General features: G+C 35.9%; 1 protein-coding gene across 2 annotated transcripts in view; it reads right to left on the bottom strand.

Moving 5' to 3' along the window:
• Plod2 (procollagen-lysine,2-oxoglutarate 5-dioxygenase 2) overlaps positions 1 to 12340 on the bottom strand; it is a 96527-nt gene that overhangs the window by 40585 nt on the left and 43602 nt on the right. For both annotated transcript variants that reach the window (XM_046431815.2, XM_046431816.2), the window contains exons 2-3: positions 8128 to 8219; positions 5265 to 5401 (exon numbers count right to left, since the gene is read on the bottom strand). In XM_046431815.2, the coding sequence (XP_046287771.1) occupies positions 5265 to 5401; positions 8128 to 8219 (229 nt within the window). The remainder of the gene's footprint in view (positions 1 to 5264; positions 5402 to 8127; positions 8220 to 12340) is intronic.

Here is a 12340-nt window from a genome sequence, read left to right as displayed (position 1 = left end):
TCACAGCCCAGGAGGAGGAGCCTGTTAAATAAATCTACCATTAAAATTATAGATATCATATTGGAAGGTTTTGCTTCTATATAAACTGTGTAAGACAAAACAAAGGTGGACATACTAGGTACACATTAACTTGAATTATGAGAGATATAAAATGTTTACTAGAAAACAAATACAATAGATCTTGTTAATTTTAGAATAATGTGCATAAATTACACTTTTATAACAATAATAATAGCTGGTTGCAGTGGCACACACCAGTAACCCCAGCAACTCTGGAGGCTGAGACAGGAGGATCTCAAGGCCAGCCTCAGTAACTTAGTGAAAGTGTAAGCAACTTACTGAGTGTCTTCCTCAAAATAAAAATAAAAAGGGCTGATGATATAATTCAGTGGAAAAGGACCCCTAGGTTCATTACCCAGTACCAAATAATAATAAGAATAAAATCAGAAAAATAATATTCTAACAAACAATTCACCAAGTGATCCACTAAAACATGATCTTTGCATAATTTACTAAAGTAAATGATGCTAAAGTTAAGATGACGACAACATTCAGGTTGTTTTGAAAACACACATCCTGAAGTTTGTTCAGTCTTGGTGGCTGAGGAGGTGTGACACAAGTGAGAACTCCCTGGGAATCTGCACATGGCTCTTTCTCTACAGTGCTACTGTCAATGCCTAGATCACATTTTGTGCTCAATACACGCACACTGAGTGCTGAGAGAAAAACTGGCTCCGTGAACTCACTTTTTCAATAAATAATGCTCAGTGAGAAGCCAAAAGAAACAAACACTGGTTGACATAAGAAGGATCAGAAAAGGCAACAGCATCCTTTTCACAGTTTCTGTTTAGAAGTCAATTTTTAATAATTTTAATCCTTACAAAGTTCCAAATGTCTTTCTGACTTTAGAATTCATTTTATTTTTCAAATAAATAAAAGAAAAAAGTTTGAAAAAAGTTTGGAAATACTCATCATATTTCTCCCCTTCAAAAGGTCTGTTTCTCCTTGTGAAGCAATACACTGTTACCCAGTATTTATGGATCCCTTGCTATGGTGCCCAGAAAATACACAAACACATAAATAAACCAACGTCACAGTGTGGAGCAAACAACTAAATTCAGCCTAGAGGATCAGTGATAGGGCACAAGGTAGAACAGCACAGACTGGTGTGATTAGATTGCTCCTCCATTTTTTAGCCACAGTTTATTTATCTTGGACCAACTTCCCATAACACAGCCACCCAGGAAACTACTGAAATAATGACTTCACTTTAGATTATTTTAATCATATATATCAGCATTCATGGTGTAGCACTGACTACCATTCTACTTTTTTTCTTTTTTGGTGGTACCAGGGATTGAACCCAAAGACCCTTAACCCCTGAGCCAAGCCCTCAGCTAAGTTGCTTAGGGCCTTGCTAAATTGTTGAGGCTGATTTTGAACTTTCCATCCTCCTGCCTCAGCCTCCAGAGCCACTGAGATTACAAGTGTGCGCCATTGTGCCCCACCCATTCTAATTTTTTTAAGTTTAGTTTTCCTTACGTTGTCTTTAATTGGCAATAGCCAATCCCTTTATCTTATGTCAAAGGCTTAATCATGTTTAAACAAATACATGGATGAACTGGAAGGTTTCTACATACCAAAATATTTTAAGCAGATGCTTTCACAAAAGAAAATACTCCTTTTTCATAAGGCCAATAACTACCACCAAATATATCTTGTGAATAATACATATACTGAGGGTCTTTAAAACCGAGCACATTCGAGTGCTGATTAATTGAGATATACACATTACTGGCAATGAAATTCTGCCCTGTCCCTAATTCAAACTCAAGTAACTGCACTGACGTTATTTCTAACTAGTTTTCTTCAACATAATTTTTTTAGTTTAAAAGAAATTTTCTCAAGTCTATAAGAATAAAAGTGTCAACATTTTTACTAAATGACCTTATCTGATACTCAAAAATCTGGTAGAATAGTTCCACCATGTGCTTACGTTAGGTCCTGGGATGCTGCTGGCTTCCAGTTCACTGTGTACAGCACAGCAAGCATTATGTGAGGATATTCAGTGAGTATCAAATTTACTCCCAAGAACACCACTTTTTGTTACAGTTTAGTTTATGCACTGTATCTACAAAAGAAAGAAACAACATGTGGTCCCCATAGAAAAATTAAAGCTGCTCACCTGTCTTCATTGTGAACACAGTAAAAGAAATACATGCTTTATAAGGCAATTCTAAAAGTAACACAAAGTACTTTATAAATGCTCTTCCAGAGAGATAAAGGTATTATAAAACCATCTAGGATAATTTCTCTTCCTAAGGGAATCTGCAGCTATCAAGTAACAATATTTATCCTCCAAATTTTCATTAGTTTGCTTCAAAAGAATAATTTTTGTCCTTTAAAAGCCACTAAATGCACTGCACATGTCCATAGTTGCTCTAACCAAGAGATCATCAAGCCATATAAATTGCAAATAAACACATGTACTCACATACACACACACACACAAAAAAAAAAAACTTTAAATAACTTTTTTAAAAATATTGGAGGCAATTTCATATGTAGAGAGCCTCAGGTTTAGTTTTCTTTTGAAAAGAATCCAAAACCTTGACAAATATTAATTTTTATCTAAATTAAATATGATAAATCTTATTCTGTAGAGTGAGTTTTTTAAAAGATCCAGCCTCTTATTTTAGATGTTCCAAAATTTAATTCAGAATATACATTCTCGTGACACAAGTTCATAAAACTGTTTCTAATTTAATGCACAAATGCTATCTAAATGGGGACAAAAGACCCTTATCATATATTAGAAATGTTCTAAAATTGAATAGTAATGATGATTATACAACTTTGTTCAGTATACCAAAATCACTAAATTTTACATTTAAAATACACAAGTCATGATATAAAAATTATTTTAAAGGCCTATGTAAACAAATAATCACATAAATCTGTGCATTTTTATATAGTAGTGCCTTATGCTTTTACAAAACTATTATAATTGAATCATCCTTTTAAAAAATCACATGAAAAATAGGTGTTTGTTTGCTTAAGATGAATGTATCTTGAATTCTGACCCTTCATCAAAAGATGAGCAATTTTTTAAAAATAGAATAGGCAATGGATTTAAAATAATTTATAAAGAGCTGAATTCAATTCTCCTGGGCCCAGTACACAATACCGACATAATGTTCAATTATACTCAACACACTGTATACAATGCTTTTTTGAAGTGCTGTTTTAAAAAATAAGAGGAAAAATATACCCTAAAATGACAGCAGCTGTTCCGCCCCTCTGTGCCCTCTTGGCTACTTTCCCCTGCACCCTTGGCTGAGCCACAAGATGGGGACACTGGGTGATGGTGGAGAAAACTTTAATGACTCCTTCTGGACAAGGACTTAGCTGAGTTGGGCCTCGGTCTTTCCAGCTGGCTGGCTGTTCTCAGAGGTGTGAGACATGGCTTCCATCTGACTCACTGATCAATATCAAACACTAAGACCTCGAAGACACTGGCCTTCTATTAAAATACGACCATTGTTTCTGTCCAGCTGGGTTTAAATATCATCTGAATACACAAACCCAACATCCAGCTGGCTCTAGATCACAGGGAGACCCAAGTCTCCTTAGAAACAAACTGGCCTCACTTCACCATTTCCCCAAGGCAAAAGCTTGGATTGGCAGGAGAGGGAACAGGGATGATAGGTGAGGGGAAAAGGATAGGATTCTTCTGAAAACCCATGAAGAGTTTGAGGAATCTGAAATCACTATTAGCTCATATGTGGAAGCTTTCACAAGGAGAATCTGCTTCACAGTCAAAACCCAAATGTACATTTGGAAACTTCAAGCTAACTGATCTAGTTATTGGAAATCTATAGTAATTTTAAACCAAAATATACCCAATATTTAATCTAAACAGTTTTTATGATGAATTATTTTATTTTATTTTTATTAGGGAAAAATACATAACAACAGACAATGTAGAAAAATTCCCAGTACACAAGCTCAGCCCACAGGGTTTCTGAGGTATGCCATGCCAAAGCACATCTTGCCCAAAAAGGTAAACACGAGCAGAATGTAATTTCTTGCCTGGGAGACATCAGGAAAATTCCAAAGATACAAGTATTATGGATTCTTTCCAAGTTTTCAGGTGCTGATGGTATGGAAACTTCATTATTTCTACTTTCATGTTCACATTTATGTCTCTTATTTACATCCTTATATTTTAAAAAGCTCTCTTATTTTCATCAGCAAATAAGAGTCCTTTTAACTTTTTTCAAAATAAAAGATACAGAAAGTCCTTTCTAAGTTAAAGAGGAAAATACAAGGGGATTTAAAATGAGTGATCAGTAACCAAAAACATAAAAATAAAAATGAAAAAAACAAAGAATGTGAGAAAGAAAAGTGACAACTTGAAAGAGTCATGACAAGTTGATCTATTTTTTTTTTTAATATAAGAAGAAGCTAAGAGAAGATTGCAGATACTCCAAATTATTCAGGTCAGCGGAGTATACAAAAAGCAGTACTTATGGGCTAGGGGGATATAGTATTTATACGCTAGGGGGATAGCTGGGTGTTAAAGCTTCCTTTGAATGCAAACCGAGGGCTGATTCCCAGCACCAAAACAAAAAGATATTTATACATTGAGAAGGTTCTTCTCTCACAACACCGGCTTTCTTGCATTTCACTTGTGTTTATAACTTTACATAATCTTTTTTTCCACCCCAGGGTAATCAGAATTGGTTGAGCCACCCTTCTTAACAGAAAAGTTCAACATGACCTTTACTTCTTCACTAAAACATGAATTTCACAAAAATATTAGCCTATACTATGTTTTCTCATTAGTGTCCATAGCAACTCTTTTTTTTTTTTTAATGCCAGGGATTAAACCCTAAGCCTGTACATGCTAGGAAAGCATTCTATCATTGAGCTGCATCCCCAGTCCTCTGTATTTTTCATTTTGAGATAGGGTTTCACTAAGTCTCCCAGGATGGCCAAACTTATGCTCCTCCTGCTTCAGCCTCCCATGGTGCTGGGATTATAGGTGTGCACTATTTCACCTAGCGTAAATCCTCACTTTAAACATATTACACGATTATGTCAGACCATAGTTTTATAACTATGAGAAAAATATACTTTTCAAAACAATGATTCCTCATCAATAAGATAATTTAATGTATAATAATACATAGATATAAATCTCAACCTTTTAAAAAAATAATTTAATATAGACAGAAAAATCCACAGGGTGTGTCTCTTACCATTCAGTGAACAGGATGACCAGATCATCTTGACTGGCATATTGTTCCATGACTTCTTTCATTAATCTCACTTTTTGGCCCCCTCCAATACTATTAATGCCATCTCCCCCTCTCCACTCTTCTCCTTGACCAAGGACCTATCAAAGAAATCAACATTTCAACCCTAAGCAAAACTCAGATTAAATTATGACAACACCATAAAAAACTTAAAATCATCACCAACTTTACAGTCCTACACCATAACCCACTCTCCACATGTCACATAAAATCATGATGCCAGAAAAAAGAAATTAATGACTGGATCAGTCATACTTCTTTAATATTATCCACCCCAAAAATGCCATTCCCAATTTTATCATTTCAAAATTTGAGTCTACTGCATGCAGCTGGACTGAGGAAATATTTCTTGTATCTTATTATTCTTTGTTCAGCATAAAATTAAAAAGAAAATGAAGAGATCTTCCATATCAGTTTTTCTTTCAATCTGGTAGGAAATGTGTAAGATCAAGATTAAAATCCCCTGAAGCCCAGGGTTCTCCTCGACTGGCCCTGAAGGAATTTCTTACCAAACCAAAATGGATTGTTCAGGGAAATGCAAAGGCCATCAAACAGGGCACTTTCTTTACCTTCTAAATCTTCAAATGTCTTTGTTCTTGTTAAGAATTTATCAATGCAAGAAACTGCCTGCACACAATTAACTGGAGCTACACCTGTACCCTTGATCTTCACTATGCATCTGTGCCCTTGATCTTCACGGTACACCTGCACCCTTAGTGCTACACCTGTACCTCTGACCTTCACTGTACTCTGTACCCTTGAAGCTACACCTATACCCTTGATCTTCACTGTGCACCTGTACCCTTAGAACTACACCTGTACCCTGGACCTTCACTGGCACATGAGTCTCCACAGGGCCTCCTGAGTTGGAAACACACTGTTTACACACCTGGCCCTGAGGCAAGAGGAGCATAAGATGTGTCCCTCCTGTCATACACAGTTTTATCTTTTGTTTCCTCAAAACAGTGTCTGAAGGTGCTAAAATATTGATGTATTAGGAGACTAGGGGGAACATAACTGAGAACATAACTAAAAATAAAGACGAATGAAAAAAGTAAACTAAAAATAAATAAATATCATGAGTTGTCACTGTCCTTAACACAGCGCCAAATATAAATCTGTTGGCAAAGCAAGCCAGTAGGACTCCCAGCCTCAAATCTCTCAGAATCATTTTATCTCTACCTATAATGAGGAATGGGAGGAATATTCCACCCATGAAAACTCAAACTCGTGTGGATCAGGATTCAAATTATTTCTAATCTAGCAGAATTATTGGTTTTTACTTGATTGGTTTCACAACCCTTCTGGAGGCTCTGATGCTGCAATAGCAACTGCCCTGGCCACACCTGAGGGTCATACAGTACAGTGACAGGCCATGCAGCATGCGCCGGACCTCAGGGTGCACCAGAATCACACCAGAATCCGTGGACAGCTGGAGAAAGCACAGAATTTGTTATTCAGCTGTTCTGAGGTGGCCTGAGTGTTTCCTTTCTAACTAGTTCCCAGGTGACGAGGGTACTGTGGTTTGAAGTCCACACTTTGAAAATCACTGCATTACAAAATGGGAAGCCAGCAGAAAGGGCATGAACTCCAGAGCCAGTCAAATAGGGCTGTGGTCTAAGACCTCACAGGTTGTAGCTATGGACCCTGGAGCAGGTTCTCTTTGCCCATAAATAAATATGTACCTTACACTGTTCATATAATGACTAAGAAGGTACCATATGGAAAGTTCCTAGTCAGGTGCCTTGCACACAACAGTCTATTTTGTCAGCCTAGTCTGAACCCAAAAGATCCTCCTCAAAGACTTCAGGAATGTTTTATCCTAATTCTTCTTTGACTTCAGTGAATATCACTATATTTCTTGTCTCTCTTAACGTACTTTGAACATATTTTCATTGATCTTTTATTAAGCACCTGTACCTCTGACCTTCACTGTACTCTGTACCCTTGTTACCACCCTCTTTCCCTGCAAATTCCACCTCTTGACTAGCTGTGCATCACCATCAGTACCTTCTACTCCAGAGGCTGCCTAAGGAATACGACCTTTTATTGAATTACATGTAAGTATAGCTCAGTTTCTCCCCAGGCCAAAGCAATCTTTCCCCTCCTTTTATTTATTTTTTTTAATTTCCTGCCTAGATACTTGCTTATTCTCCTTTTATTTGGAGAAAATATCTGGCTAGCAGATCCTTCTATCAAATGAATAAATCAATAAAAATACTAAGACGCTCCCTCCTCAGTTTAATAGTTCTATCAACCTCCTCAAGTCTCCTCTGATCACATATGAGTAAAATGTCCCCTAGAGATGTCTTCTAAATGTGTTTAGTGTTCCCAAATTCCTCTAAAACAGATACAGAAACAAAGCAAGAAAGGAAAAGTAACTCTTAGTGATGGACAAGACAGGTCTCCCCTCCCACAGCCATGCTTCCAATTCCCTGTAAAGAAACCACCTCTGTGGACAACCCATAACAGAAAAAATTATTCAGTCACCAAAGAACACTACTGTCTAATCTTTGTACAGCCCCACAAAATAAATTATTTATATATGCATATACAGATACACATTTACATATTCTTTGTGTTTTATAGAACATGCTTATGTCAAATATTAGCAAATATTAACAAATTTATTGTCTGCATGGCAAATATTAGTAAGGCCAAAATATAGCTTTCAATGTGCATAGAAATAGCAATGATGCAAACAAATTTCATTTTCCTTGAAGGAATTACAGATTTTGTTGTTGACATGAAAAATGTACTTTGAACACATATTCCACCATCTCTATAAAGTAAAAATATACTATACCTTCACGGTATAATTGAAATATTTGGCTGAGTGCATAAATCGGTGAAATCCATCACTTTCTTTTGTTGCTACAGTTATGACTAATAATTTATCTGCAAAGACAGAAGGAAATAATGTAAGTAGGTTTACCAAGAGTTTAAATGCTAACACTTTACAACTCAATATAGTGATTAGAAACCTCATTAACCCATGGGAATGTTCTGGTGTGTTATTCTACGTAAGATGAAACACAGGGCTATTGAAAACCAGGCAATTCAAATTTAATTCCAAATAACTAGCCCCTCAATGACAAATTATATTAATGGTAAAGAAAAAGTTCATTAGTGTTGGAGGAAAAGCATGTCCTCAATGGAGTATTTCAACATTAAGAAGAAAAAAAAAAGTCCATTATATGCACATTTTAAAAATCTGTTAACAGTAAGACCATTAGATACTATCTAATCCCCCAGCTTCACTGTCACCTGTAAATCTTCCCAGATTTATGACACACATCACTGAGGTGCACCAGACGATTACAGTTTGCTACAGACATGTGGCAAACAAAGAAAAGATCTAATCATAAGACTGATCCGAGTCCACAACAAATCTGAAGTAAGTATTTAAAAACAAAGTCTTAATTTTTCCTTCTTAACCATGAATTCTTTACAAGTCTCAAAAGCCACAAAATTTGCATCTTTTATTTATTGTTTATTTTTTTTCCTTTAAAGAATTAGTAGATATGCAGTTTTGAGTAACTATGTTATAAAAGATTATTACTTTCAACCTAATATCTCTCCTTAGCAGAATCAGGTAGATTTAAGGAGCTAGTTCTTAATATCTACAGAAGCCACTAAGAATAAGACCTATTAGGAAAGGCATGTTGGGAATGCATAAAAGAAACAAAAACAACAGCAAATGCCAAATGGGCTGCGATGCCATTTTTTTTCCCTCAGTCTGAAGATTTAGGAGGATCCCTGGACTAAGAAAGGCAAAGTTGCTGCATGCAATGGCATATGCCTGTGATCCTGGTTGCTCTGGAGGCTGAGGCAGGAGGAGCACAAGTTCAAGGTCAGCCTCAGCAACTTAGTGAGATCCTGTCTCAAAATTTCAAAAAGTAAAAAGGGCTTAGGAATGAAGATGTAGCTCAGTGGTAGAGCATCCCTGGGATCAAGGCCAGCCCTACAAATATTTTTTTAAAAAAAAAACAAAACTAATATCTTCAATATTCTAAACAGTGAGTTATACCCTTTGATTTTCCCTGTCCATTAGGGAATATTCAGAAACTCTTACATAACCCCTAAGCAATAGAAAGTCACTGGTCAATATTAATTGCATCATATAACCAGTTAAAATAATTGTATAGGAACCAAGGTAATTCCTCATCAAGTTTTGAAAATAACTAAAACAATACAATATAAATAACTATAATACACATAAAGAAATAATAAATTCAGCTGGGCACAGTGGCACACGCCTATAATCCCAATGACTCTGGAGGCTGAAGCAGAATGACCTTAAGTTCAAAGCCAGCCAAAACAATTTAATGAGGCCCTAAGCAACTCAGTGAGACCCTGTCTCTAAATAAAATACAAAAATGGCTAGGGATGTGGCTAAGTGGTTAGGCACCCAGGGTTCAATCCCTGGTAGGCAAAAAAAAAAAAAAAAAAAGAAAAGAAATAGTAAATTCAAACATACATTTGTCAAACAAATAAGAAAAGCATTTCAATGAAAATAAATATCCACATTCTTAGGTTTTTTAACATAAGAAATAAATATTCCAAGAAAAATAAAATCATTTTCATTGTCAAGTACATATTTTAAATATTTTTAAATTACCCATTGTGTTTTTTTAAAGAGAGAGAGAGAAAGAATTTATATATATATATATATATATATATATATATATATATATATATATATATATATATATATATATATATATATTTAGTTCTCGGTGGACACAACATCTTTGTATGTGGTGCTGAGGATCGAACCCCAGCCGCACGCATGCCAGGCAAGCGCTACCACTTGAGCCACATCCCCAACCCAAATTACCCATTGTTTTTACAAAAAAATCAAATTATCCTTTATAGAGTTCCCAACAAGCCTTAATAGATTAAAAGAATTTGACATGGTACCAGTCATAATAATTTTAAATTAAGAAATACCATATTTTATGAGAGGAAGGAGCATATTTTAAAGGTCTCTTTTCTCTGTAATAAAAAGACTATTTAAAGATAACTTTTTATTTATTTTTTTTCTACATAAATCATAAGAATTAACTACACGCTTAGATTTTTTTTTTTTTTACTGGACAGAGTTTTACATTAATCATTTCCAGTATAAAATTAACAGCAAGAATTTTATCATCCTTAATAGGAAAGTAATGTTGGCCAGACCGTGATATGACAAAAATGTCACCAAATTCAATGACTCAGAAGGCAAAGCTTAAACTTAAAGAGTCTGACAGTGTCTAGCAATCCTATGCCAAATAAGGGCTCTGTCACTTGAGAACTGTTGCTAATTACACACGAAGAACAAAACAGAAAGACTATGCAATTGTGTCAAAGAAAGGAGCATTTAATGACACTGTATATGAGCTGACCCCTCACCTGCATCTCTGCACATCATCTTTCTCATCTTCTCATGAGAAATAATCTTACTCAGCTGAAGAAGGTGCTGAGATGCTCCACTCTCAACTTCTTATCAGTCAATTCAGAGTCCACTTCTTTTAAAAACAAAATTAACCTAAACTTGAAACTTGCTTAGGTTCCAAAATAACTTGAGACCCTGGCCACCCTTCTGAGGAAGGGTAAATTCAAATTTACTAGAAATAAAGGGACAGACCATGATGAGTGACAGAAAAGAGATGCCACCAATAAAATCCAGAACATGAGAATTTCTACAGGATAAATGACATATAGAATCAATGGCCAAAGGGAAAAAGGGAAGGAAAACCTGTATTCACTTACAACTAAGAGACATTTCAGCTCTTTAAAAATCATGAACTGTAACTGAGCCCTGACTTGGGAAAACTTAAATATTTCCTGATAACCTGAAATAATTTATTTTTAGTAGGCTGAAGGCATTTACATTTTTTAAAGTCATATTCAGACATGCATACTCAAGTATTTACCCAATGAAAACGTATAGTAGCCATGATCTGTTTTAAAACTTCATGGCAAATAAGCAACAATGAAGGAAGAAAATAAAGATTAAACAAGACTGGCTGCACTGCACGTGATGACTGCTGGAACTAGGTTAGTTTTGTGCATGTCTGCAAATTCCTATAATTACAAAACAAAGAGTTCAACTTCTGTGTGAAATTTCTCATCTCCCAAACATAAAATTGGGAGAAAAGTATGTACTACAATTTTGTTAATAGTCTGAATCACCTAAGAAAAAGGAAAAATGAAATGCACAAAGAAACTGTTAGAACCAAACAAGATTATAATTTGAACAACTATAATTAATACCTTACCCAATCCATCCTCTACAAAACAAGATAAAATAAGATGACCAAGGAAATGGACTTCAGAGTAAGAACCTACCAACCTCTATTACTGTCATCTTAAGAACAACAGCTGTGGAGAATAATGACTTGAGTCATGGTCTCTCTGCCTGCCTTGTGGTTGTGTTGTGCTGGGAACTTCCTGAGTGCAAAGTTGCAGGTCAAGCTGGCCCAGTTGCTACAGTGACACCCAGCCCAACAAGGCTCCATGCAAAGGTGCAGAGATGCATCATTCTGGACCTTGATCTCAGGCGCCAACTCGTGGGACATAGAATTCTGAGCACAGCAAGAAAATCCCAATGTCTTACCAGTCCTGCATCCTTCAGATCGACTGCTTTGATGAAACCTTCCCCAAAATAACCTTTTGATAAATCTATATAATAAATATGCTGCACTAGTTCCTAGTCATTATCCTCCATCAGAGGTTAATGACCCACCTAACCCCAGCTTTTTCTCTCTATGTGTGTCTGTTTGTCTCTTCTCAAACCTCCTTCACCCCTTGTCTGGTGTTTTCCTTAATTAACAGCTGCGGCTGAGAGATGGGGCCTTGGCAACCTGGCTCCCAGCCTCAAAGAACAGGCGAATGAAGCACAACTGTAATGGTTACCTCTGGCATTGCCTTTTGACTCCATGAAAAATAGATCAATATAGTTTGTGTGGGTAAGAAATACATGAAAACAGTGAAGTAGATTTGAAGAATCACTTACCAAATGCAAACTACTT

Source organism: Marmota monax, unplaced genomic scaffold (assembly GCF_021218885.2).
Source record: "Marmota monax isolate L192 unplaced genomic scaffold, Marmota_monax_Labrador192_F-V1.1 WCK01_AAM20220418_F8-fsc00022, whole genome shotgun sequence".
NCBI lineage: Eukaryota > Metazoa > Chordata > Mammalia > Rodentia > Sciuridae > Marmota > Marmota monax.
This window is presented reverse-complemented; position numbering and strand designations above follow the sequence as displayed.